This window comes from Prionailurus viverrinus, chromosome B3 (assembly GCF_022837055.1).
Source record: "Prionailurus viverrinus isolate Anna chromosome B3, UM_Priviv_1.0, whole genome shotgun sequence".
Lineage (NCBI taxonomy): Eukaryota > Metazoa > Chordata > Mammalia > Carnivora > Felidae > Prionailurus > Prionailurus viverrinus.
The window spans coordinates 54,186,545-54,213,195 of record NC_062566.1 but is presented as its reverse complement, the minus strand read 5'-3'; the positions used below and the strand labels follow the sequence as shown (position 1 = coordinate 54,213,195).

The 26,651-nt window shown below is 36.1% G+C and overlaps 1 protein-coding gene across 2 annotated transcripts in view; it reads left to right on the top strand.

The window, feature by feature from the left end:
- Nucleotides 1-6,993: 6,993 nt before the first annotated feature.
- Nucleotides 6,994-26,651, top strand: part of TERB2 (telomere repeat binding bouquet formation protein 2) — a 35,556-nt gene continuing 15,898 nt past the window's right edge. For both annotated transcript variants that reach the window (XM_047861342.1, XM_047861341.1), the window contains exons 1-6: nt 6,994-7,069; nt 7,184-7,265; nt 8,283-8,422; nt 10,743-10,804; nt 14,596-14,681; nt 22,242-22,330. In XM_047861342.1, the coding sequence (XP_047717298.1) occupies nt 7,006-7,069; nt 7,184-7,265; nt 8,283-8,422; nt 10,743-10,804; nt 14,596-14,681; nt 22,242-22,330 (523 nt within the window). In that variant the 5' untranslated portion in view covers nt 6,994-7,005. The remainder of the gene's footprint in view (nt 7,070-7,183; nt 7,266-8,282; nt 8,423-10,742; nt 10,805-14,595; nt 14,682-22,241; nt 22,331-26,651) is intronic.

Sequence of the window (26,651 nt, the reverse complement as noted above, 5' to 3'; positions counted from 1 at the left end):
AATGTCAGCTAGGACAGAGAACTATTGAACTAACGAAACTTTTTTTCATCTTTATTTAGAAAAATTCATGGCGAGTGGTGGGGGGCGCCTGGGTGGCTCAGTCGGTTGAGCGTCCAACTTTGGCTCAGGTCATGATCTCGTGGTCTGTGGGTTCCAGCCCGTGTCAGGCTCTGTGCTGACAGTTCAGAGCCTGGAGGCCTGCTTTGGATTCTGTGTCCCCCTCTCTCTCTGCCCCTCCCCCGCTCATGCTCTGTCTCTCTCTCTCTCTCTCTCTCTCTCTCTCTCTCTGTCAAAAATAAATAAACATTAAAAAAAATTTTTTTAAGAAAAATTCATGGGGGGCACCTGGGTGGTTCAGTTGGTTGAATGTCTGACTTCGGCTCAGATCATGATCTCACAGTTTGTGAGTTCGAGCCCCACATTAGGCTCCTGCTGTCAGTATGGAGTCCACTTTGGATCCTCTGTCCCCCTCTCTTTCTCCCCCTCCCCCACTTGCGCACACACACACACACACACACACACACACACTCTCTCTCTCTCTCTCTCTCTCTCTCTCAAAAATAAACATTAAAAAAATTTTTAAAAAAAGAAAAATTCAAACTTATAGAAAAACTGCACATTTGTATGATAAACTCTCCTATATTCTCCACCCAGATTTATCAATTATTAGTATTTTGCCACATTTTCTTATTCACTCTCCCTCACATCCATCCCATATGATTTTGGGTGTATAGTGTATAGTATGGCTAATGTTATTATTGCTGAGCAACTTCAGATTAAGTTACAGGCATTAGGACTCTTATTCCTAAATACTTCAGCAAGTATCTCCTACAAACCAAGACACTCTCTTTTTTTTTTTTTTTTTTTTTTTAAAGTAAGCTCTTTGCCCAATGTGGGGCTTGAACTCACAATCCCGAGACCAAGAGTCACATACTCTAACTAAGACAGCCAGGTGCCCCCAAGGTACTCTTTTATATAAACACAGTACTAAATTATCATATTCAGAAAATTTAACATTGACATGGTACTACTTACTAGCTAATATATAGTCCATATTCAAGAAGTAAATATTTCCTTTTTTAAAAAGTAATTCTTTTTTTAAATGTTTTTATTTATTTATTTATTTATTTATTTATTTATTTATTTAGAGAGGAAGGGAGGGAGGGAGAATCCCAAACAGGCTCCATGCTGTTGGAACAGAGCCTGACTTAGGGTTCCAACTCACAAACCATGAGATCATGACCTGAGCTGAAATCAAGAGTCTGATGCTTAACTGACTAGGCCACCCAGGTGCCCAAGCAGTAAAGTTTTCTAATGATAGGATTTTAGACACAGTGGTAGAGAATTTCAATTAGTATGACAAAGAGTTTGAGGGATAAAATGGGGCCTAGCTCCTATCCATTAAGTCATATATAGAGTTCTAGATCATTGGTATCTGAAGTCTGTCCTTGGGGATAGACAAGTACTATAGAATTCGGAGAAAGGGAAGGTCAATATTTACCAAAATAGAAGGAGAAAATTCTAAAGAAAAGTTACACTTACGTTGGAGATAATAAAAGATGACTAGGAATGAATTAAAATTCTAATCTGAATTTGGAAAATATATTTCTTAAAAATGTTTTTTTTGTGGTGATGGTGGCAGAGTTATATAAATATACTAGAAATTAGTGAACAGTACACTAATAATGGGCAGATTTTATGGAATGTATGTTATACCACAATAAAGTAAAGCTGTTTTTTAAAAAAGAGAAAGAAAAAATGAATATTTTTTTCAAAGGATAGACCACAGGTGTATACACATTTTCCACTATCTATAAGTATTCACTTTAATACTTTTTCTAACATACTACCTCAACTCTCCAGCATTTATCTTAACATAGATAACACAAATTTATTTTCCCAGTTTCCCCAGACAATTGGTTATTCTGTACTGAATAATTTGAACAATCCTTCTATGTAGAACTCAGATTATAATTAAAACCTTCTATGAGTATGAATCATAAAACACCAATATGAGACTTCCCTGCTAGAAAGAGATTCTGAATGTTATTCACTGAGAGGTGTGATTAGGGCTATATTGTTTTATCCCAGGCTACAAATGAGACTGCTAGTAACAAAATATGAAGTAGAAGGTAAAGTAGAAGGTAAAGTCAGTATGTTAGGATTCACTGAGGTGAGAACCTTAAAAGGAGAACACCTTGCACTTTTCTGTGACTAACTGACTTTTAAAATAGCAGTGGCGATATCATTGCACAGCTGTATAATGTAGTTATGATACAGGAGAAGAAAAAGTTAGTAATACTGGATTACCAAGTATTTCCAAGGAAAAGATGCTCTGGACAAACTTATTTTTCAGATGAGTAAATGTGATTTACTTAATGCCAAGTATCTGTTTAACTACTTTAGATAAAATCCTCCTGGGGCGCCTGGGTGGCTCAGTTGGTTAAGCGGCTGACTTCGGCTGGGGTCATGATCTCGCGGTCCGTGAGTTCGAGCCCTGCGTCGGGCTCCGTGCTGACAGCTCAGAGCCTGGAGCCTGTTTCAGATTCTGTGTCTCCCTCTCTCTGACCCTCTCCCATTCATGCTCTGTCTCTCTCTGTCTCAAAAATAAATAAACGTTAAAAAAAAATCCTCCTAAGTTGACTTACTTTCTTGATTATTTTTAAAAATTAAATTATAAAATACACACGAGAGAGTGTATATAACATATGCGTAATTTAGAGAATAATAAAAAAAAAAAACCCTCCCACTAATTGACCATCTAGTTTTGGAAATAGAATAGCATCAAAACCTTTTAAGGCCCCCTGTGTGCCTCTCTTGGCTCTGGGGTAATCATTATCCTACATTTTGTATCTGGTTTTTTACTTTTTGAAAATAATTCATAGCTATATTTTCAACAAATGTACTATTTAGTTCTTTCTATATACTACATATAAATGTATCCCTAAAAAGGAAGTTTCATTATGCCTGTTTTTTGTACTTTAAATTAATGGAATCATGTTGTATGTATTCCTTATCTTCCCTACCTACTGTTGTTAAATAAGTGGTTGTTTCTAGTTTTGTTTTTGGTTGTTGCTGTTACTTTAGTAACAATGTCGCCATAAACATTGTACAAAGTATAAGGGTAAACAGCAACAAGAGTTTCTCAAGGTATATATCTAATAAATGCTAACATAGGGTATGCACATCTTCAAGTAACGAGTGCTGAATTGTTGGTCAAAGTGACTGCCAATTTACATTCCCACTCCAAGTGGGAGTTCCCATTACTATATGTCTTTGCTAACTCAATTTTTATCAGTAAAGTGGGTACATAATGGTATCTTGTAGTTTTAGTTTGCATTTCCCTAATTATCCCCGTGGTTGAGAATATTTTTCTAAGTTTACTGGCCACTTAATTTTCTTCTATGAAATGTCTATTCAGGTGTTTGCCCATATTTTTCATTGTGCTGTTTCTCTCTTATTGATTCATAGGGTTATGTTTGTGTTCTAGATACCCATCCTTTGTTGGTTATTCATACTGCAAATATCTTCTTTTTATTTGTTGTAATTTTTTTAAATGTGTATTTGAGAGAGAGAGAGCACGAGTGGAGGAGGGGCAGAGAGAGAGGGAGACACAGAATCCGAAGCAGGCTCCAGGCTCTGAGCTGTCAGCACAGAGCGTGACCGGGGCTGGAACTCACAAACCACGAGATCGTGACCTAAGCTGAAGCCAGATGCTTAACCGACTAGGCCACCCAGCCACCCCAATTATACTGCAAATATCTTCTAATGGTTAATACTTGTGTCTGTTAAAAAATTATTCTCGGGGCGCCTGGGTGGCGCAGTCGGTTAAGCGCCCAACTTCAGCCAGATCACGATCTCGCGGTCCGTGAGTTCGAGCCCCACGTCGGGCTCTGGGCTGATGGCTCAGAGCCTGGAGCCTGTTTCCGATTCTGTGTCTCCCTCTCTCTCTGCCCCTCCCCCGTTCATGCTCTGTCTCTCTCTGTCCCAAAAATAAATAAACGTTGAAAAAAAAATTTAAAAAAAATTATTCTCAAAAAAAAAATTATTCTCTACTCAGAGGACCAAGAGATATTCTCCCCTGTTTTATTCATATGTTTTAAAAAGTTTTGCCCTTGGCACAAAAACAGACACATAGACCAATGGAATAGAATAGAAACCCCAGAACTAGACCCACAAACGTATGGCCAACTCATCTTTGACAAAGCAGGAAAGAACATCCAATGGAAAAAAGACAGCCTCTTTAACAAATGGTGCTGGGAGAACTGGACAGCAACATGCAGAAGGTTGAAACTAGACCACTTTCTCACACCATTCACAAAAATAAACTCAAAATGGATAAAGGACCTAAATGTGAGACAGGAAACCATCAAAACCTTAGAGGAGAAAGCAGGAAAAGACCTCTCTGACCTCAGCCGTAGCAATCTCTTACTCGACACATCCCCAAAGGCAAGGGAATTAAAAGCAAAAGTGAATTACTGGGACCTTATGAAGATAAAAAGCTTCTGCACAGCCAAGGAAACAACCAACAAAACTAAAAGGCAACCAACGGAATGGGAAAAGATATTCGCAAATGACATATCGGACAAAGGGCTAGTATCCAAAATCTATAAAGAGCTCACCAAACTCCACACCCGAAAAACAAATAACCCAGTGAAGAAATGGGCAGAAAACATGAATAGACACTTCTCTAAAGAAGACATCCGGATGGCCAACAGGCACATGAAAGATGCTCAACGTCGCTCCTCATCAGGGAAATACAAATCAAAACCACACTCAGGTATCACCTCACGCCAGTCAGAGTGGCCAAAATGAACAAATCAGGAGACTATAGATGCTGGCGAGGATGTGGAGAAACGGGAACCCTCTTGCACTGTTGGTGGGAATGCAAAGTGGTGCAGCCGCTCTGGAAAGCAGTGTGGAGGTTCCTCAGAAAATTAAAAATAGACCTACCCTATGACCCAGCAGTAGCACTGCTAGGAATTTATCCAAGGGATACAGGAGTACTGATGCATAGGGCCACTTGTACCCCAATGTTCATAGCAGCACTCTCAACAATAGCCAAATTATGGAAAGAGCCTAAATGTCCATCAACTGATGAATGGATAAAGAAATTGTGGTTTATATACACAATGGAATATTACGTGGCAATGAGAAAAAATGAAATATGGCCTTTTGTAGCAACGTGGATGGAACTAGAGAGTGTGATGCTAAGTGAAATAAGCCATACAGAGAAAGACAGATACCATATGGTTTCACTCTTATGTGGATCCTGAGAAACTTAACAGGAACCCATGGGGGAGGGGAAGGAAAAAAAAAAAAAGGTTAGAATGGGAGAGAGCCAAAGCATAAGAGACTGTTAAAAACTGAGAACAAACTCAGGGTTGATGGGGGGTGGGAGGGAGGAGAGGGTGGGTGATGGGTATTGAGGAGGGCACCTTTTGGGATGAGCACTGGGTGTTGTATGGAAACCAATTTGACAATAAATATCATATATTAAAAAAAATAAAAATAAAAATAAAAATATAAATTGAACACACACACACACACACACACACACAAAGTTTTGCCTTTCCTATTTAAGTGCTTAATAGTTCAGTCAACTAGAAAGTACCAAGTAAACATTACCATGTGCCTAACACCATGATTTCAATATATATAAAGAAAAAATTAACAAGAAATCCATAAATCCACAAAGGAGATTTTAATATGCTCCATTTAGTAATTGGCAGAAAAATGCGACAATATGATGAATAAACTTGACCCAATGAACATATGCAGAATGCTGTACCCAACACTCAGAATATTCTTTGCAAACACAAACATAACGCTGACCATACACTTCAATCATAAGGGAAATTTCAACAAATTTCAAGGATTATAAGCATAGGCCATATTCTTTTTATCTTAATGCATTTAAACCAGAAATCATTAACAATAGCTAACTAAATAAATAATCACATGTTTGGAAACTTTAAAGTATTTTAAATAACCCACGGATCAGATAACATTAGAAGGCTGAAAATATGTTGAATTGAACAATAAAAAATGACAACTTGAAAACTGTGGCACGGCACACATTTTAAGGAAATTTATAGCCTTATCTGCACATATTAGGAAATAAAAGAATGAAAATCACTCCTCTTTCAAGAAATTAATAGAACAGCAATTTAAAACCAAAGAAATTATAAAACCAGAAATTAATGGCATAGAGAAGAAACACATAAAAGAGTATCAACAAAGAGCCACAAGTTTGTTCTTTGAAAAGGCTAATAAAATTGACAAACTTCTGGTGAGACTAAGAAATAAAAAGGCACAAATAGCTAATAACAGAAATGAATAAGGAACCATTGTTACAGAACCTGCAGGCATTAAAAAAGATAGTAAAATGTTTTATAGGCTTTATATCAGTATTTTTGAGAGTTTCGATTTAATGGACCCACCACCAGGAAAATAGACTTTATCAAAAGTGATGCAAGGAAGCGAAGTGTGGTGGTGGTGGAAACTGTAAAAGAAAAATATAATTTTGAAAAAACCGGAAATTTCGGCACCGGTGAAATTTGACAATATTAAAGAATTAGTATTTTTAAGTGTGATAATGGTATTGTGGTTTGCTTTTTTGAAACTCCTTATCTTTAGAGATTGTAACTGACACACTTATAAATGAAATGATACAATGAGTTTTGCTGCAAAATAACGCTTGATGCCACAGAACCTGTGCCCATGCCTGTAACAATAGCACAATAACTTGAATACCGAGGGTTGAAAACTCACCAACGTGACTAGGCGCTCTCCGCAACGTCAGGGGAAAGCTGAACGGTCTCTCCACAGCCCCAGGGCCGGTCAGCTCTCCAGCAGTGCCAGCCAGACTCCTCACCTTCTTGCCGCAGGCTTTTCCCGCCCATTACTCTGAGAACCAATCATTGAGCGTGGCTTTGCACCTCGGACCAATCAGCGATCCCCGGTAGGTCCCCGCCCCCACATCCCCGAAAGCAGCCGGACGCCATGTTTCAAGGGCAGCGGGGTTGGTTCTGCCGCAGCGTCGGCAGAGAACTGAGGCAGTTCTGGGGTAGGCAGCTGGGCGGAAGGGGTGGGTGAGGTGGTGAACTGAGCATCCCTTCTCGCTCTGGTGCTTTGGTCCCAGGGTAGTTGCTAGGCTCACCTTGTGCTCTTACCTCCACAGTGGCCGAAGGGGGCTCCATCAGCGACCCAAGGGCCGCCGACTTCCTGTTCAGCTGTGATGCCTCCCACCCAGACACGCTGAGGTACCTGAAGGCCACCTAGCAGTGCCTGTTGGGTCACGATGAGTCAGCAGCTGGCGTTGGAAGTTGCAAGCCCCTAATAAATATCGATCACAGGAATAGACTGGAAATGAGCAAGTTTTCAGCCCTAGACGGGAAGCGGGGAGGGATATAAATGACCTTTCTCTTCTCCTTTCCGACACAGCGACATGGCCTCCTACTTGGTTCACGAGTCCGCCCAAGTTCCAGGGTTACGTTTCCAGCTGTCTCTCCCACAAGTTTACGTGGTGCCTTGAAGGCCCATCACATTCAATATGCTTAAACCAAATCTCGTGATTGTCCCCTCACACCTGCGCCAAGTCCTGTGCTCTCAAACTGAAAACCATAGGAGTTTCTTGGAAATAACAACTCCACCCCGTTAATCGGTCAGTGGCCAAACACGTACCCTGTGGTCACGTACCCTGTAAAAGCCCTTCGTACTCACTGCAACCACCTTCGCACACGCCCTCATTACCTCGGGCACGGAATGTAACAGTAGCTTTCAGACCGGGTGCTCTGCCTCCAATCTGCCCACCTACGACCCCCCTTCACATTGCTGTTCCATTATGTTTACAAAGCAGAAGTCTGGTCACCACCCTGGCTGCACCCCACCCCACTCTCTTATTCCCCAGTGTCCTAATTGCCCACACATAATTATCCCTACTTTCATTCATTTATTCTTTCTTTTGAAAGGTTGAATACATTCTTCTTTTTTTTTTTTTTTAATTTTTTTTAACGTTTTTTATTTATTTTTGAGACAGAGAGAGACAGAGCATGAACGGGGGGGGGGGGGGGGGGGGGGGCAGAGAGAGAGGGAGACACAGAATCGGAAGCAGGCTCCAGGCTCTGAGCCATCAGCCCAGAGCCCGACGCGGGGCTCGAACTCACGGACCGTGAGATCGTGACCTGAGCTGAAGTTGGCCGCTTAACCGACTGAGCCACCTAGACGCCCCAATTCTTCTTTATTTTATAACCTAAAATATCTCCCTTTGTTTCTCCTAGGATATATCAGAGCCTTGATTACATAGAAGATAATGCTACAGTTTTTCATGCCTACTATCTCTCTGCAGTAGCTAATGCTGAAGTAAAAAATTCGGTGGCTTTAGGTCACTTCATTCTTCCTCCTGCATGCCTGCAAAAAGGTTAGCAAAGATCAGTCATCCAATCTCTGTTAGCCAAATCCAGCCAGGTCACCCAACTTTACTGAGCTTTGTTCTCAGAGATATTTGTGTTTTGCATCATTTAATATAAGTGGAAAGGGACTTGGGATCACATTTCCTTGGGTGTATATTCTAGCTTTGTTTATTGTTCATTCACACATTCACTAAACTCCTACTGTGTGTCCGGTTTCAACCCAGATACTGGGGATTCAGTGCAGAATATGACAAAAAGCAGATCTTGCCCTCACAGTGCCTACTGGCTAGGATCCAACACTTACTAGTTTTGTGAACTTCAGCAAGTTCCAATTCACGAACCATGAGATCATGACCTGCACTAAAGCCAAGAATCGGACGCTTAAGCGACTGAGCCACCTAGGTGCCCCTGTTCTTTACACTTTTAAAAGTACTGGAGCGCCTGGGTGGCTCAGTCGGTTAAGCGTCCAACTTTGGCTCGGGTCATGATCTCGCGGTCTGTGAGTTCCAGTCCCACGTCGGGCTCTGTGCTGACAGCTCAGAGTCCAGAGCCTGTTTCAGATTCTGTGTCTCCCTCTCTCTCTGACCCTCCCACATTCATGCTCTGTCTTTCTCTGTCTCAAAAATAAATAAACATTAAAAAAAAAATAAAAGTACTTTCATGTTAATTATTTCAGCAATCCTATAAAGGGCAAGTTAATAAACTGCTTCTGAGATTGGTTCTTTTAGTACTCCCTGCTTGGAACATCATTTCCCTATCTTTTGTGGGGTAACCTTAAATATTCCATTTTAGGTCTTGCATTATTACCCAATTCTTGATATATGTGTGTCTGTCCTTAGAAAGACAGACTGAAGCTAGAACAAAGTCCCAGTAAACAGACTATTTAAAACAAAGCACAAAACGAAACAAAACAACTTGAAAAAGATTTCTATAGAAGAGCTTTAGAAACCCCAAAGATTGGATTCCTTCCACAGTTGATGTCCTTGTGAGAGCTGGTTATAACAATAAATTGTTCCAAAATAATTTATTTATATGAATAAATTAATGACTGGATAGGCGAACTAATTTACTCAAAAACTGTGCAAATCAGTGAATATCCACCTTCATGGGGCTTATATTATAGAATGACTATCTGACCTGATTTTAAATTATTACTCTTGTCTTTGAGTTTAGCATCTTACATTAAAATGTATTTAAATTAAAGAAATCTGTTTTCAGTGAAAACATGCTCCTTTTTAAGATTGAAAAGTATACATTATTATCTACCTAGCCCAGAATTGTCTAGTAGAAGTGTGAGATGCAAATGTGAGCCACATATTGATTTTAAATTCTCTAGTATAAATAAGAAGTCAGTGAATAAAAATAGATGAAATTAATAGGTGAAATTAATTTTAATATATTTATTTAACCTAATGTATCTAAAATATTATTTCAATATATAACAAATAAAAAATCATTGGGATATTTACATTCTTTTTTTGATGCTAAATCTTTGAAATCCAGACTTTATTTTACACTTTTAGTACATCTCAATCTGGACTAGCCATACATTTCAATATGGTAGCGATTAGTACAGTGGCAACTATATTGGACGACATAGGTCTAGAGGGATGTTACCTTTTTGTCTGCAAGTGGGCTACTATGGAAACTTTAGAGATCATTAAGAATGTGACCTAGGGGCACTTGAGTGGCTCAGTCGGTTAAGCATCCAACTCTTGGCTTTGACTCATGTCATGATCTCCTGGTTTGTGGGTTTGAGCCCCGTGTTGGGCTCTGCATTGACAGTGCAGAGCCTGCTTGAGTTTCTCTCTCTCTTCCTCTCTCTCTGCCCCTCCCCCCTCAAAATAAATAAACTTTTATAACACACACACACACACACACACACACACACACACACACTACTATGCCCACTAGACATGTTTCTCTTCCACTCCTCTTTTACCAAATTATTGAATTCTTGAGGACCTCTACTCTACAAATTTAGGAATTTTATACCTTTTATTTTGACTGTAGATTGTCTTCTTTATTAATGGTTGGCCTAAAGATACAAACATCTAATGAAGACCTATACTCCAGCAGAAAAAGTTTACAATAATGATTCTTATAATGCTTTGGAACCATCTGGGGAGTTTGTTAGAAATGCAAATTCCTGAGCTCCTCCTCATTCATCTGATTCAATAGGAATCTGCATTTTAAACAACTATCTTAGGTGAGTTTGATGCAAGTGGAATAATGCTGGCTTAGAAATTTCAGACTTCAGGTAAATTTCAGAAAATTCTACAAAGTTACTTTAAAAAATAGTATTGGATTTTTTTTTTCTTACCACAGAAATAAGAAGAAAACTTGGTAATTTTATTTGGGAACAAGATCAACATTTTCAGATAGAAAAGGTAAGAGTAAATAAAGGTATTTGGTTAGAATCTACAGTTTCAAAAAATTTTGAAAGCAATGTAATCTTAAAAATGTTTACTTGTGACATATTAATGTCAATGATCCAGATTATAGAATTTAAAGGACATGCTTTTATTGAATATAATCTAGTCTGACATTGTTTTTACACTGGCACATTGATGAAATTGAGATATTTTTATTGTATTATTCACGTAAAAAATTTGAAAATTTGCTTCTATCACTAATGTTAAGGGAGTAATAGGTGCACAGTATTTACCCAGTTTTTTATGGCCAGAATAGATAATTCTTCCTTTTAATTTTTTTTAAGATTTTATTTTATTTTATTAAGTAATCTCTACACCCAACACACGGCTTGAACTCACAACCCCAAGATCAAGAGTGGTACACTCCACTGACTGAACCATCTAGGCACCCTTACTGCCAGCATAGATTCTGATTTACTAATCCCTCTGTTGTGTCATTTCTTAAATATCTTCAATAACACCTGTCAATAAATGTGTACAAAACTGAAAATTGATTGTTTTATAGCTCTGGCTATTCTGCTTCAAATTTGCCTATGCTTTTGACTTACTTCAAAATTTTTATGCAATAGCCAAATTTGGGGTAATTTGAGCATCAAAAAGAATGACAAGAATGAATTAAATTTAAAAGAATCCATGATTCAGTAGTGATGCTCCAAAGGAATAAAGAAAGGAAAATAAGAACAGAAGGAAGAGAGGAAATGAGGTGGGAAGAGGAATAAAGGAAGGAAGGAAGGAGTGATGGAAGGAAGGAAAGAAAACATGGAATAAGACAAACTTCTTTATGAAATAGCAACTAATAAATACATGGACGCCTAGGCGACTCAGTTGGTTGAGTGTCTGACTATTGGTTTTGGTTCAGATCATGATCTCATGGTTCATGGCTTTGAGCCTAATGTCTGGCTCCTTGCTGGCAGCACAGAGCCTGTTTGGGATTCTCTCTCTCCCTCTCTCTTTGCCCTTCCCTTGCTTGTACTGTCTCTGTCTCTCTCAAAAAAAAAAAAACCCAAAAAACAAACAAACAAAAAAAACCCAAAATACAAAAAAAAAATAAAACTTTAAAAAATTTAAATATAGAAACATTGGTAGAATATAAAATCCCCATTTTACCACCCCCAGTAAAATAATTGATTTAGGCAGGGTCATTAATGGATGTTAAAACCATGATCTCAAATTATCACCCCACAGATTACTTAGTAGTTACAAAGGTAAGCGATATGCCTTCACAATGAAGAGATCTGGAAGATACCACCTTAAACAACTGGTCAAATTTAGCATCACCAATATTGGAATAACCTCTCATTATGTTCAGCTTGAGGTGATATAATAAAAGTATACAATATTTTCTATAAAGTGTTCTTATTCAAAATGTTTAACCTAATTAACCTTAATCCAATTATGAGTAAACACTCAGAGAATTCCAGAATGTGAGACATATTACAAAATAACTAACTGGCTTAGACTCTTTAAAACAATGCCATAAAAAAAAAAAAAAGCAGGAACACTGTTCTAGATCAAGAGATATACAGCCAAGTGTGATGTATAAACCTTGATTGGATTCTGGATATTTTAAAAAATAAATATTTATTTATTTTGAGAGAGTGAACACGAGCAGGGGAGGAGCAGAGAGAGATGGAGAGAGAGAATCCCAAGCAGGCTTTGCACTATCAGCACAGAGCCTGATGCAGGGCTCGAACTGATGAACCTCAGGATCGTGACCTGAGTTGAAATCAAGAGTTGTAAGCTTAACCAACTGAGCCACCCAAGCACCCCGATTCTGAATATTTTTAAAATAAAAAGTAAAAAAGACATTTTGAGAACAATCAGAAAAATTTAAAGATGGACTAGTCGGTAATATTTAATTAATGTTAATTGTCTTAATTGTGATGGTGGCATTATAAAAATAAAAGAATGCTTTTTAAAGCCAAGGCAAGCTAGGAGCACCTAGTGGTTCAGTCGTCAGACTTTGGGTCAGTTGTCAGACTTTGGCTCAGGTCATGATCTCACAGTTCATAAGTTCAAGCCATGCATTGGGCTTACTTCTGTCAGCACAGAGCCCACTTCGGATTCTGTCCCCTTCTCTCTGCCCCTCCCACGCTTCCACTCTCTCTCTCTCTCTCTCTCAAAAATAAATAAACATTAAAAAAACCCAACAACACAAGTTAAAGATTAAGGAGTGAAATGTCATATTATCTGCAAGTATTTTCAAATGGACCAGCAGAGTGATAAAAATGTTAATGCTTTGCGAATCTAGGTGAAAGGTATATACTACTTACTGTATTATTTAACTTTTCAGTGTTTGGAATTTTTCAGAAATCTTTATATTTCTGGAGCCAAGCAATTAACTTATATGTTTTGTATTCCTTTTATTAAATTGTTTTTTTTTCCCCCCCAAGTTGTCATCATCTGAAAATAACTGTTATTTTAGTGTCTTTGGCTATGTTGTACTAAGGATCAAAATATCCAATCCTTGGCTTGTCATATTGTTTTCAGGGACGCGAGTGGTGATAGAATGGTTGTTATTTGACAGTTATTATTGAGTAAGCCAGAACTTTAGAGCTAAAAGCTCCTTAAAGCTCATTAATTTAATCATTCAGTTTTAGAAATGAGAGACCTGAGGTAAAGAGAAGGTAAAAACCTGTTTCAGTTCACATACTAGATATTAGCAAAATGGAACCAAATTTTCTCTGCTCCAACCCAGTCCAATATTTTTTCTATGAAAAAATTAGTAGAACATGCCTGTATTGATGACTGGCTCTAGAAATTATATGATTTTATGATAAGTGACTTGTTCTTTCAAGATATTGATTGATATTGAATATTAGGCAATTATAATAATATAACCATAGAATATATAAGTAGAAGGTACTTCATCGAATGGCAACAACATGCATAAATCTGGTAAGTAATTTGAGGAGTGTTATGTTATTGTTTGGACATTTGTGACATAAACAGATATTTCCCAAAGGCATATTAAGTAAATATATTATGTGATAGGTACCAGTATCTGAGTCACTTTCACATAATCTTTTTGAAAAACTTAATACATGTTTGATTCTTTCATAACTCCATGCTAAATACTCCATTTTAATTTTGAAGGGAAAATACAATTTGTTCAGCTTACTTCATAGTTTTGATCTATAATTTATAGGAAGCCTAGGAATCTTCAAGTCAAGAATTTTAAGTTTAAATTAATAAGTTTTTTTCCTTATCTTTTAAATATTTATTTATTTTTGAGAGAGAGAGAGAGAGAGAGAGAACATGTGTGGGGGTGGGTGGGCAGAGAGAGAGGAAAACAGAATCCCATGCATGTTCTGCACTAACAGTGCAAAAGCGAGGCTTAAACTCATGAACTATATCATGATCTGAGCTGAAATCAAGAGTCCGACACTTAACCGAATGAGCCATCCAGGCACTAAACTAAAAAGTAATATGGCCACATTAGGGAAAATTTCCAAAGTTGATAGGCGAATAACATTAGTTCACATTTTACTATCTACTACAACCACAGCTGATATTTTAACAATTCTGGTCTTCATCACATATCCCTAAAAACAAATAGTATAATTGTGTGTGTGTACAAAATTTTGTAAGTTTTTGACACCAAACTAGATTGAATGTACCTAAGTGTATAAAAATGTTAAGACTCTCGGTATATATTGTTAATTTACTTTTTTGCTTTCTGAAAAAACATTTGATCAGATCATTGATGTGATTTTTAAAAATGTGATTTCTTTTGCTATCCACAGCATGATGAAGTAACACCAAAGGAAATTGAGGACCTTAAGGAAAGCAGTGAACTAGCAATATATCACAAAAAAGAACTATCCAAAAGGTATTGAACTCATCTACTTCATTGAGATTCAATTCAATGTAGGCATCTTGGAGCACTAACTGTGTTTATCTCATTTAATTTTCACTCTCTTCTTTTCTTTTAAAAATTTTTTTTAACGTTTATTTTTGAAAGACAGAGAGACCAAGCATGGGTCGGGTAGGGGCAGAGAGAGAGGGAGACACAGAATCTGCATCAGGCTCCAGGCTCAGAGCTGTCAGCACAGAGCCCAATTCAGGGCTTGAATCCACGATCTAGGAGATCATGACCTGAGACAAAATGGAACGCTTAATTGACTGAGCCACCCAAGCGCCTCTAATTTTCACCATCTTCTTACAAGATTGATACTATAATTATTACCATTGCCATTTTACAGAAAAATAAATCTATGGTTAGATAGATTAATTTGCCCAAAGCCATATAAACTTTTATTATTAAGTGGGGAAAAGTTGGATTGGAACTGGGTCAGTCTAATTCCAGAGCCAACCACTATGCTAGACTATTCTTGCAGAAAAGAAACAAGAATTTATGTATGAGTAGTGCTGTTATATTACTTTTTAAATATTTTCTAAATAGGGAAATATACTATATATTAGCAGTAATTTTATTAGGATGGGATGTTCTAAGTGATTTTCCCCCTTCCTTTCTAAATTGTTTGTGATGTAGTCACTTTGGTTCAAGAAATTAAAAATACAATCATGGACTTGCCATTGTGTTAGAACCAATCTATGAGAGGCCCCTTTTGTTTCAGTCTTATTCGTAATCTAGTCCTAATTCTGTATTTTCCAGTTCCATGGCTTTCAAATACTCACAGGGAGTACTGGCTTTTCAAATGTCTGGTATTTGCTGAAATAAAAATGATCCAATAGTAGCTGTCTCTCTTCAATATAAAAACGGGTTTATTTTATATAGTTTTTTCAATTTTAAGTTTTTCTTCCATAATTTTTTCTTATACCTTTTGTACCTACTATTTGATTTGTTATAATTTAAAGTTAGTTGTTATCTAATTTACCCAAAGTTTTGTATTTAATTAAGTTTAGTAAAACATTGTTTCATGGTCGACTTCTAGATATTCTACCACTTAAGTCTGAGAATCAATATTTTAAGGCTTGGGATATCTATGTATAGCACTCCTTTGAATTTACTTGTTATGCTGTTTGAGACAAGAAACTGGTAAAGAGAGGCAGAAAAATAAAAATAGAGGAGGTAAGACCATGAAGATATTCTTAAGGGCCTTGTAAGAGAAGACTGGGAAATCGAAAATAAAAGGTAACTCCCAGTGATTCACTTGACTAGAAAAGATATCAGATACATAAATTCTTCAAGAAATGGTTGTCCTGCAAAACACAGAAGCCATAGAGGAAAAGATTAAGTTTGACTACCACAGATATTTTAAACTTGTATGTGGCAATAAAAATACCATAAATCAAGTCAAAAGAAAAATATACACTGGGGAAAAACATCTGACAAAAACTAGTTTCTTTAAAAAATACAAAGGAGGCTTACAAATCTGGGGAAAATATGTCCAATCTAAAAACAATAACAATAGACAAAAGATATGAATAGATAGATACCTTAGGTAGGTATCTAACCTAGAGCCTTTTCTTTGTGGAACCACCAGAGGGTGCAGTGTGAACATAGATAAAATACTTTGAACCTACTCAGCATATATTTTTGTTGGCATACTACTAGTGATACTGAATACTAAGTGATGAACCTGTTATTAAACACTTGCTAAAAACAAGACACCTGTGAGCTAATCAGTTCATTTGATTCTCATAACCTTATAAGATAGATAAATACTCTTAGCCTCATTTTACAATTGAGGAAACAGGTTCAGAGAGCTGTCACCCAACATTACTTACATAGTGAAACTGAATTTGAAGCTAAGTCTAGCTGATCCAGAATCCAAACTCTTAATCACTATGCTATTTTCACTTCTCAATATGTTCCCAAAATCTTCTGAAAATTGCATGAATTTAATTATTCTGTTGGAAACTTAATGCATGTGATTTGTCAAAATAGAAAATAAAATAAAGAAAATTTAAATTATAAACAACCGCACCACTTGGAGATAACCACTAACATTAGTACATTTCTTGCTATTTTATACGAATACATTTTGTTTTAATTTTTATTTTTCTTTGATTACTAATGGCTTTGAGCCTTTTTGAATTTGTTTATTAGCATTTTATATTTCCTTTTCTGTGGTTAGTTTTTATTCTTTCTCCCTTTTTTTGTGTGTGTGGGGTCTCATTGTTTTTCTTATCAACTTGTCTGACAACTTTATATAATAGCTATATTATCCTTTTGCCAGTTTGTCACATTTTATCCTCAGTTTGTTGTCTGGCTTATACTATTTTAGAGATACAAGTTTAAATTTTTGTACCATTAAACTGATCACTTTTCCTTTATAATTTCTTCTATTGCTTTTATACTTGGAAAAGTTCTTGCCCATTCAAATGTAAAATCAGTTTTAAATTCTGCAGATATTTATTTTGGTTTATGGTAGTAGGAGATCAAAATTGATTTTGTTTTACAAATAAGAAATTTCCACGGGGTTTTTTGAATAATAAATCTATTTCTAATTGATGGGTAATTTCCCTTTGTCATAGGTTGTTTTTACGTATATGGAGATCTATTTTTAGACTGTTTTATTCCATTAATCTGTGGATCTATTTCTCTCTCAATATAATATTCTTTTAAATTATATAACTTTATTTACGTATCTTAATACCTGACAAGGCAAGTCCCAAACTGATTATTCTCCTTTTAAAAATCTTTTCCTCAGTTCTTCATGCCTACATATTATTCTATTTTCAAATTTTAATTATCAAAATCTAATATATACAAAAGGGGACACTATGAAAATACTGGTCCCTAGCAAGCCAATTGCTCTCTCAGAAGCAACCATTATTACTAGTTTCTTATATGTGCATATACTAGCAAATTAATATAAATATTTTCATTTCTCCTTTTTCTCACAAATAGTGATAGACTATAAGCCCTGTTCAGTCCCTTGCCTTCTTTCACTCAATCATTTTACCTTAGAGATCATTCCATATTATTACATAAAGAGCTTTTTCATTTTTGTACTGTATAGTATTCCACGGTATGAATTTGTCATAATTTATTTACCTAGTCCCTTATTTCAGTGGACTGTTAAGTCATTTCTAGTTTGCTATTAAAAGTGGTGCTTCAGTGGATGATCATGTAATGTCATTTTGTATGTGTGCAAGTATCTGTAGGGTAATTCTTAGGAGGTGAATTGCTAGGTCAAAAGGTATGCAGATTTGTATCCTTGATAGGTCTTATCAAATTACTTTCCATATAGGTAAAACCAATTTATGCTCCTACTGGTTATATTTAAAAGTGCCTTTCTCAGGTTTGTTTACCAACAAACATCCAGGTTTGCTAAGGATTGTCTTGGTTTTAACACTGAAAAGCTCTGTCTCCTGAGCAACCCCTAAATCCAGGGTAAACTGGGATAGTTAGTCACCCTTCTTTCACCTGCACCATCTTCTCCAATACAGTGTGCTATCATATATTTTGGTCTTTGCCAATCTAATAGGTATACAATGGTATCTCACTCTAGTTTTGTTTGAATTGCTATTATTATGAATGAGGCTGAGTGTCTTCAGATGTTTGAGAATCACTTGTATCTCCTTTTCTGTGAACTGTTTGTTCATATCCTTTGCACATTTTCCTATCGATTGAGTTTTATTTTTATTTTTATTTTTTGATAAGAACCCTTTACCTTTTAAGAGAATTACTTCTTTGTGAAATAAATTACAATTAATAATTCCTAGCCTATTGTCTTTTGACTTTATTTTTTATGTGTTTATTTATTTGAGAGAGACAGAGAGAGTGCAAGTTGGGGAGGGGCAGAGAGAGAGGGAGAGTGAGAATCCTAAGCAGGCTCCACACAGTCAGCGCAGAGCCCAACTTGGGGCTAGAACCCACAAAGCTGTGAGGTCAACACACAAAGCTGTGAGATCATGACCTGAGCTAAAACCAAGAGCTGGACACTTAAACGACTGAGCCACTCTGGCGTCCCCGTCTTTGACTTTAAAAATGTTAAGTTTTGGGGCGCCTGGGTGGCACAGCCGGTTAAGCGTCCGACTTCAGCCAGGTCACGATCTCGCGGCCCGTGAGTTCGAGCCCCGCGTCGGGCTCTGGGCTGATGGCTCGGAGCCTGGAGACTGTTTCCGATTCTGTGTCTCCCTCTCTCTCTGCCCCTCCCCCGTTCATGCTCTGTCTCTCTCTGTCCCAAAAATAAATAAACGTTGAAAAAAAAATTTAAAAAAATAAAAATAAAAATGTTAAGTTTTGAGGGTGCCTGGGTGGCTCAATTGGTTAAGCGTCCAGCTTCGGCTCAGGACATGGTCTCATGGTTTGTGGGTTCAAGCCCTGCACTGGGATCTCTGCTGTCAGCACAGAGCCCACTTCCTATCTTCTGTCTTCCTCTCTCTCTCTCTGCCTCTCCCCTGCTCCCTCTCTCTCTCTCAAATATAAACATTAAAAAAAAGTTAGGTTTTGTCATGCAGAAATGTTTTACTGTATACATTCATACTTATTAACATTTTCTTTAATGGCTTTCTGGGTTTTGTATTGTACTTAGGAGAGTCTTCCTACTCTTAAGATTATTATCATCAGTGGAATGCCTGGGTGGCTCAGTCCATTAAGTGTCCAACTTCGGCTCAGGTCATGATCTCACAGCTTGTGAGTTCAAGCCCTGCATTGGGTTCTCTGCTGACAGCTCAGAGCCTGGAGCCTGCTTCAGAATCTGCGTCTCCCTCTCTCTCTGCCCCTCCCCTGCTCATGCTCTGTCTCTCTCTTAAAAATAAATAGTCATTAAAAGAATTTTTAAAAAGATTATTATCATCATTATTTTTTGCTATGGTTTCTTCTTAATGATGACTTTATCTTCCAATTTAAATCTGTGACACATTTGGAGTATATCTTGACATAAGATATGAGGTGGGGATGTACTTTCTTTTTCTTTTTTTCCTACAGATAGCTACCCTACTTGTGGCTATTGATTCAATAATTCATCTTTTCCCTCACTGTCTTAAAATGCCACCTTTATTATAGGTTAGTTCCCTGTAAGTATTTGGGTCTATTTCTGGATTTTATATTTTTATATTCCATTCATTTGTTATACAACAGCACCACTCTGTTTTAGTTAGTTATAATATGATTTAGTATCTAGTGCTAGTTTCTCTTCTTTACTCTTTTTCAGATTTTCTTAGCTATTCTTTTTGTTTTTACAGAAGACTTTTATTTTTATTTTATTTTTTATAATTAATTAAATCCATAGTTTATTTGTACTTACTTAGTTTTTACCTAATGCTTAGCTATTCTTTCTGGTTTATTTTTCTATTTGAATTTTAGAATGACCTTGTTAATATTTTTAAAAATTATTATTTTTAGTGACATTACAAAAAAAATTTATAGATTAACTTAAGGAGACTATCTTTGATACCAAATCTTTCTATCTAAGAAAATGGTATTTTTTTCCCCCACTTGTTTAAATTTTCTTTTTGGCCCTTAAGGAACATTTTCATATTTTTTTCATACAAATCTTGTATGTCTTTTAAGATTATTGCTAGGTATTTTTTTTTCATTCTATTATACATTCGGTCTGCCTATTTGATTTTCTAATATGTTGTTGTTCAGGTAAATTTTAGAATTATTTTTTCTTAACCTCTAAAATCCCTTTGGGGTTTTATTGAGAATTGTGTTAAACTTAAATTTGAGAATCCCTAGGCCTTTATAATTTTCAGTATTCCTATCCAGAAGAATGTTTTCTGTTTTTCTTTATTTTTCTTTTCTTTATTTAAAAAAAATTTTTTTTAATGTTTATTTACTTTTGACAGAAAGCAACAGAGCATGAGCGGGGGAGGGGCAGACAGAGCAGGAGACACAGAATCTGAAGCAGGCTCCATGCTGCCAGCTGTCAGCACAGAGTCCAATACAGGGCCAGAACTCACCAGCGGCGAGGTCATGACCTGAGCCAAAGTGGGACGCTTAACCAACTGAGCCACCCAGACACCCCTAATTTTCTTTTCTGTATCTGAGTAAAGTTTCCTACTTTCCTACATATAGAATCATATATTTCTTGTGTTGGTTATTATAGATTTTTATGAATTTTGCTGCTGCTGTGGATTGGATCAGCTTTTTTTTTCATTTTATTTTTTATTAGTTATTACTGTTATAAAGTAAAGTGATTGATTTGGCAGTATTTGTCTTATAACTACCCACTTGGAATCTTTAAGATTCTAGAAATATTTCAGTTGATTCTCTTGGCTTTTCAGGGTAATTTGTTAATATGAAAGATTGCTTCTTCCTTTTAACTAGATATGTCTTCCATTTCTTTCCCTCTCCTCCTCCATCTCATTGCTTAGCCAAAAATTTTAGAGCCTTGATAAATAATAATAAAGGTTATCCCTTTTCAGTTTCTGATTCTTTTGGGAATATTATTTTGCTTTATTTGAAGGATCTTATCCTAAGTGAGCCGTAGTTTCTTTTAGAAGAGTTCAGATGAAAAAAAAAGAAGAAGAAGAAGAAGAGTTCAGATGAAATCTAATTTTTAAACAAATTGAAAATAAAGTTTTTACTATACTAACTGTAATTTTAGATTTTTAAAGGAAAATAATAAAGGATGACCCCAATTTTTAATTATTGAGGTTTTTGTTTTCATAATTATATTAGCTATTAATTATATACAGGCTAAATATAGCAAACATTGTTATTTGGCATAGTTAAAAAATAAGATCTTTTAGTTGAAAACTACTTAGCTCTTAAAAGTTAGAATGTAATTAATTATACTATACAACCACACTCGGAATAATTTAACTTTTTTTCTTTTTAACTCAGAAGTTACTTCAGAATCTTAGTATACCTCATGATTTTCCCAGATATCATTTTTTATTTATTACAGTATTGAAGTACTAGTTGACAGAGTTTCAGTTATTTAAACACTGAATAACAAAAATGCTGTGATTATTTAAAATAGAACCCACTCTGCTTTTTTTAGCATATTTAAGATTACATATGTATATATGTATTTTATCTAATTATAAAGTATTATTGAATTATTATGCTTTTCAGAATATTGAAAAAAAAGACTTAGATTTCTACATTAAAAATTTGCTTTGTCAAGTGGCCAGGAAAACTGAATGGGCCCTTGTATTACTTAGAAGCACAAAAGTTCACATTTAACATTTTCACCCAAAAACTGAAATCTAATCAAGAGCAAATAGATTATTGGGGTGCCAGGGCAGTTCAGTCAGTTGATCATCTGATTCTTGATTTCAGCTCAGGTCATGATCTCATGGTTTGTGGGTTCGAGCCCTGCATCAGGCTCCTCACTGACATTGCAGAGCCTGCTTAGGATTCTCTTTCTCTCCCTCTCTTTCTGTCCCTCCCTTGCCCCTCCCTTGCATAAACTTTAAAAAAATTTTTTAAAAAAAGAGCAAATAGATTACATACTGCTTGGAATAATTTTTCAGGAAAAAAACCCAAATATAAATATGACTTTCTGTATGTTTTGTTTTATAGCACAGAAAAGCATTTTATAAGGACTCCAGTTATGGAAAAGCAGATGTACTTCCCTCTTCAGAATTATCCAGTGAACAACATGGTAACAGGTAATTTAAAATAAAATTTAGAGAAAACCCAAGTAGGGAAGAAACAAAAGAATATTTTGTACAATAAAGCTGCTGTTGTACTAGCCTGGCAAGTAGAGTCCCTTCTGTTACATATACTAATAGAAGAGATATCATTTACATTAAATAAATCTATAGAATTGACCCAAAGATAGGCCCCATATTTTCTGTTAAAACACTGGTCTATTGGTAGTGTGAATATACATCCATGTTTTTACATAAGACAGTCCCAGTTTATGCCTGTTGTCCTGGCATCAGTTTTTTACTCTCAGGCATACCAATTTGGAAGATAAATTATATGGACCACTCTAATCATAGTTTCCTTTGAGAATCTGATGAAACAGAGACCCCTTTCCCTAGCATACACACACACACAAACATAATACACAAACTTCACATATAATTTAGAGAGGTTCTCAGGTATCCGTGGACTCCATATTTGGCTTTTCTAGTGCCCGATGTAAAGAAAAAATGGCTTACTAAGGCTGATGTGAGAGGATGGAACTTAGGGAACCAGTTGAAAAGTGGCCTCTGGGACTTAGATAGTGCTAAATGAGGTGGATAGTTAGATACTTTGATCTGGGTGGTATTCAGTAATGTCATTGATATTTTTTTTTAAAATAGAGATTTAAAAAAAATGTCTTTAAAATACAGCAACTTAAAAAATACAGGTTTTTGAAATTTCATTTTAAAAATCATTTGTATTTTTCTCACACTTTCTTTACGAGTGTTAAAACTACCTCTTGCAAGTAGTCCACAGATTCCTAGATGTCTTCTTTCATAGTATTATTCCTTCTTACCATTTTGTCTAGCCATTTGTTTCATTTTTTTTTCCTCCTGTTCGTCTGAGTAATAAATTGGCCTTTAGAAAAACACTTTGAAAAGAACTTTTAATGTGTAGGTTGAGACTGAATCTTAGGGACATCAAAGAAAACTGCTACCCAGCTTTGATAGCGGAGAAGTCAGTTCTGGGGCTTTGAGGAGTAAATGTGGACTGCAAAGGACAATGAACTATGTAGAAGTACTTAAGTTCTAATATTGGGAATAGTGACTGCTACCCTGACTTATCCCTATACCTAAACATTCAGATAAAATGCAAGTACCCCTTAAACCATGGTTGTGGCATGTTACTGGTATTGATTTTTTTCAGGCAACTCTACCACCAGTTAGTAAATGTCCCATGTTCATTTGGACATATCAAACATTTGATAATATTTTTAAAAAATCAATGATAAATGTTAAAATCAGCACAATAAAGACAAATGCTTAGATTTGGACACGTAACAATGCTGCTCTATGTTTCATTGCTGTCTGACTATTCAAAAGACATGATAGTGTTATATTAAAAACAAAATGAAAAAGAACTGTAGAAATAATCATTAGTCAGGGTGCCTGGGTGGCTCAGTCAGTTGAGCATCTGACTCTTGACTTCGGCTCAGGCTGTGATCCTAGGGTCATGGGATTGACTCCTGTGTCAGACTATGCACTGAGTGCAGTGCCTGCTCGGGATTCTCTTTCTCTCTCTGTCTCTCTCCTCCCTCTGTCCCTCTCCCCACCCCCTGCCTCTCTCTCTAAAATAAAAAATGAAAATAAAATAATAAAAAAAATATAAAAAATAATCATTAGCCAGAATTTTTAAAGTAAAATTTTGACTTGTGATAGTCTTTTTTTAATTTTATAGGTAGAACAATAGTAAAATTTTCTGATTTTTAAAAATTTTCTTACTAATTATTTTCTTTCTTTAAATTTCTACATTAAAATTTTATTTTTAAAAATTTATTTATTTATTGCCCTCAACAAGTACAAAAAGATCAAGATCATGCCATGCGTATTTTCAGACCACAACACTATGAAACACTAAACATTTGGAAAGATAGCAAATACTTGGAGACTAAAGAACATCCTACTAAAGAACGAATTGGCTAACCAAGAAGTTAAAGAGGAAATTAAAAAGTACATGGAAGCCAATGAAAATGATAACACTACAGCCCAAAACCTCTGGGGCGCAGCAAAGGTGGTCATAAGAGGGAAGTATATAGCAATCCAGGCCTTCCTAAAGAAGGAAGAAAGGCCACAGATACACAACCTAACCTTGCACCTTAAAGAGCTAGAAAAAGAACAGAAAAAAAAAAAAAAAAAAAAAAAAACCAAACCAGCAGAAGACAGGAAATAAAGATTACAGCAGAAATCAATGCTATCAAAACAAAAAAACCCAGGAGAACAGATCAATGAAACCAGCAGCTGGTTCTTTGAAAGAATTAACAAAATTGATAAACCACTAGCCAGTTTGATCAAAAAGAAAAAGGAAAGGACCCAAATAAATAAAATCAAGAATGAAAGGGAGAGATCACTACCAACACAGCAGAAATAAAAACAATTATAAGAGAATATTATAAGCAATTATATGCCAATAAAATGGGCAATCTGGAAGAAATGGACAAATTCCTAGAAACATATACACTATCAAAACTGAAACAGGAAGAAATAGAAAATTTGAACAGACCCATAACCAGTAAAGAAATCAAATTAGTAATCAAAAATCTCCCAAAAAAACAAGAGTCCAGAGCCAGATGGCTCTCCAGGGGCATTCTACCAAACATTTAAGGAGGAGTTAACACCTATTCTCTTGAAGCTGTTCCAAAAAATAGAAATGGAAGAAAAGCTTCCAAACTCTTTCTATGAAGCCAGCATTACCTTGATTCCAAAACCAAAGACCCCACTAAAAAGGAGAACTATAGACCAAATACCTTGATGAACATGGATGAAAAAATACTCAAGATATTAGCCAACCAGATCCAATAATATATTTAAAAAATTATTCACCACGACCAAGTGGGATTTATACCTGGGATGCAGGGCTGGTTCAATATCCACAAAACAATCAATGTGGTTCATCACATTAATAAAAGAAAGGACAAGAACCACATGAGCCTCTCAATAGATGCAGAGAAAGCATTTGACCAAATACAGCATCCCATCTTGATAAAAACTTGTAAGAAAGTAGGGATAGAAGGATTATACCTCAAGATCATAACAGCCATATATGAAAGACCCACCCCTAATATCATCCCCAATGGGGAAAAACTGAGAGCTTTCCCCCCAAGGTCAAGGTCAAGACAGGGATGTCCACTCTCACCACTGTTATTCAACATAGTATTGGAAGTCTTAGCCTCAGCAACCAGACATGATTGAGAAATAAAAAGAAATAAAAGGCATCCAAATTGGCCAGGAGGAGGTGAAACTTTCACTCTTCGCAGATGACATGGTACTCTATATGGAGAACCCAAAAGATTCCACCAAAAAACTGCTAGAACTGATCCATGAATTCAGCAAAAGGCAGAATATAAAATCAATGCACAGAAATTGGTTGCATTCCTATACACCAACAATGAAGAAACAGAAAGAGAAATCAAGGAATCGATCCCATTTACTATTGCACCAAAAACCATAAAATACCTAGGAATAAATCTAACCAAAGATGTGAAAAATCTATACACCAAAAACTATAGAAAGCTTATGAAAGAAATTGAAGAAGACACACACAAAAAAATGGAAAAAGATTCCATGCTCCTGGATAGGAAGAACAAATATTGTTAAAATGTCAATACTACCCAAAGCAATCTACATATCCAATGCAATCCCTATCAAAATAATACCAGCATTCTTCACAGAGCTAGAAAAAACAATCCTAAAATTTGTATGGAATCAGAAAAGACCCAGAATTGCCAAAGCAATCTTGAAAAAGAAAACCAAAGCTGGTTTCACAATCCCGGACTTCAAGCTGTATCACAAAGCTGTAATCATCAAGACAGTATCGTACTGGCACAAGAACAGACACTCAGATCAATGGAACAGAATAGAGAACCCAGAAATGGACACACAAATGTATGGCCAACTATCTTTGACAAAGCAGGAAAGAATATCCAATGGAATAAAGACAGTCTCTTCAGCAAGTGGTGCTGGGAAAACTGGACGGTGACATGCAGAAGAATGAACCTGGACCACTTTCTTACACCATACACAAAAATAAACTCAAAATGGATGAAAGACCTCAATGTAAGACAGGAAGCCATCAAAATCCTCAAGGAGAAAGCAGACAAAAACCTCTTTGACCTTGGCCACAGCAACTTCTTACTCAACACGTCTCTGGAGGCAAGGGACACAAAAGCAAAACAAACTATTGGGACCTTATCAAAATAAAAGGCTTCTAAACAGCAAAGGAAACAATCAGCAAAACTAAAAGGCAACCTGTGGAATGGGAGAAGATATTTGCAAATGACATATCAGATAAAGGGTTAGTATC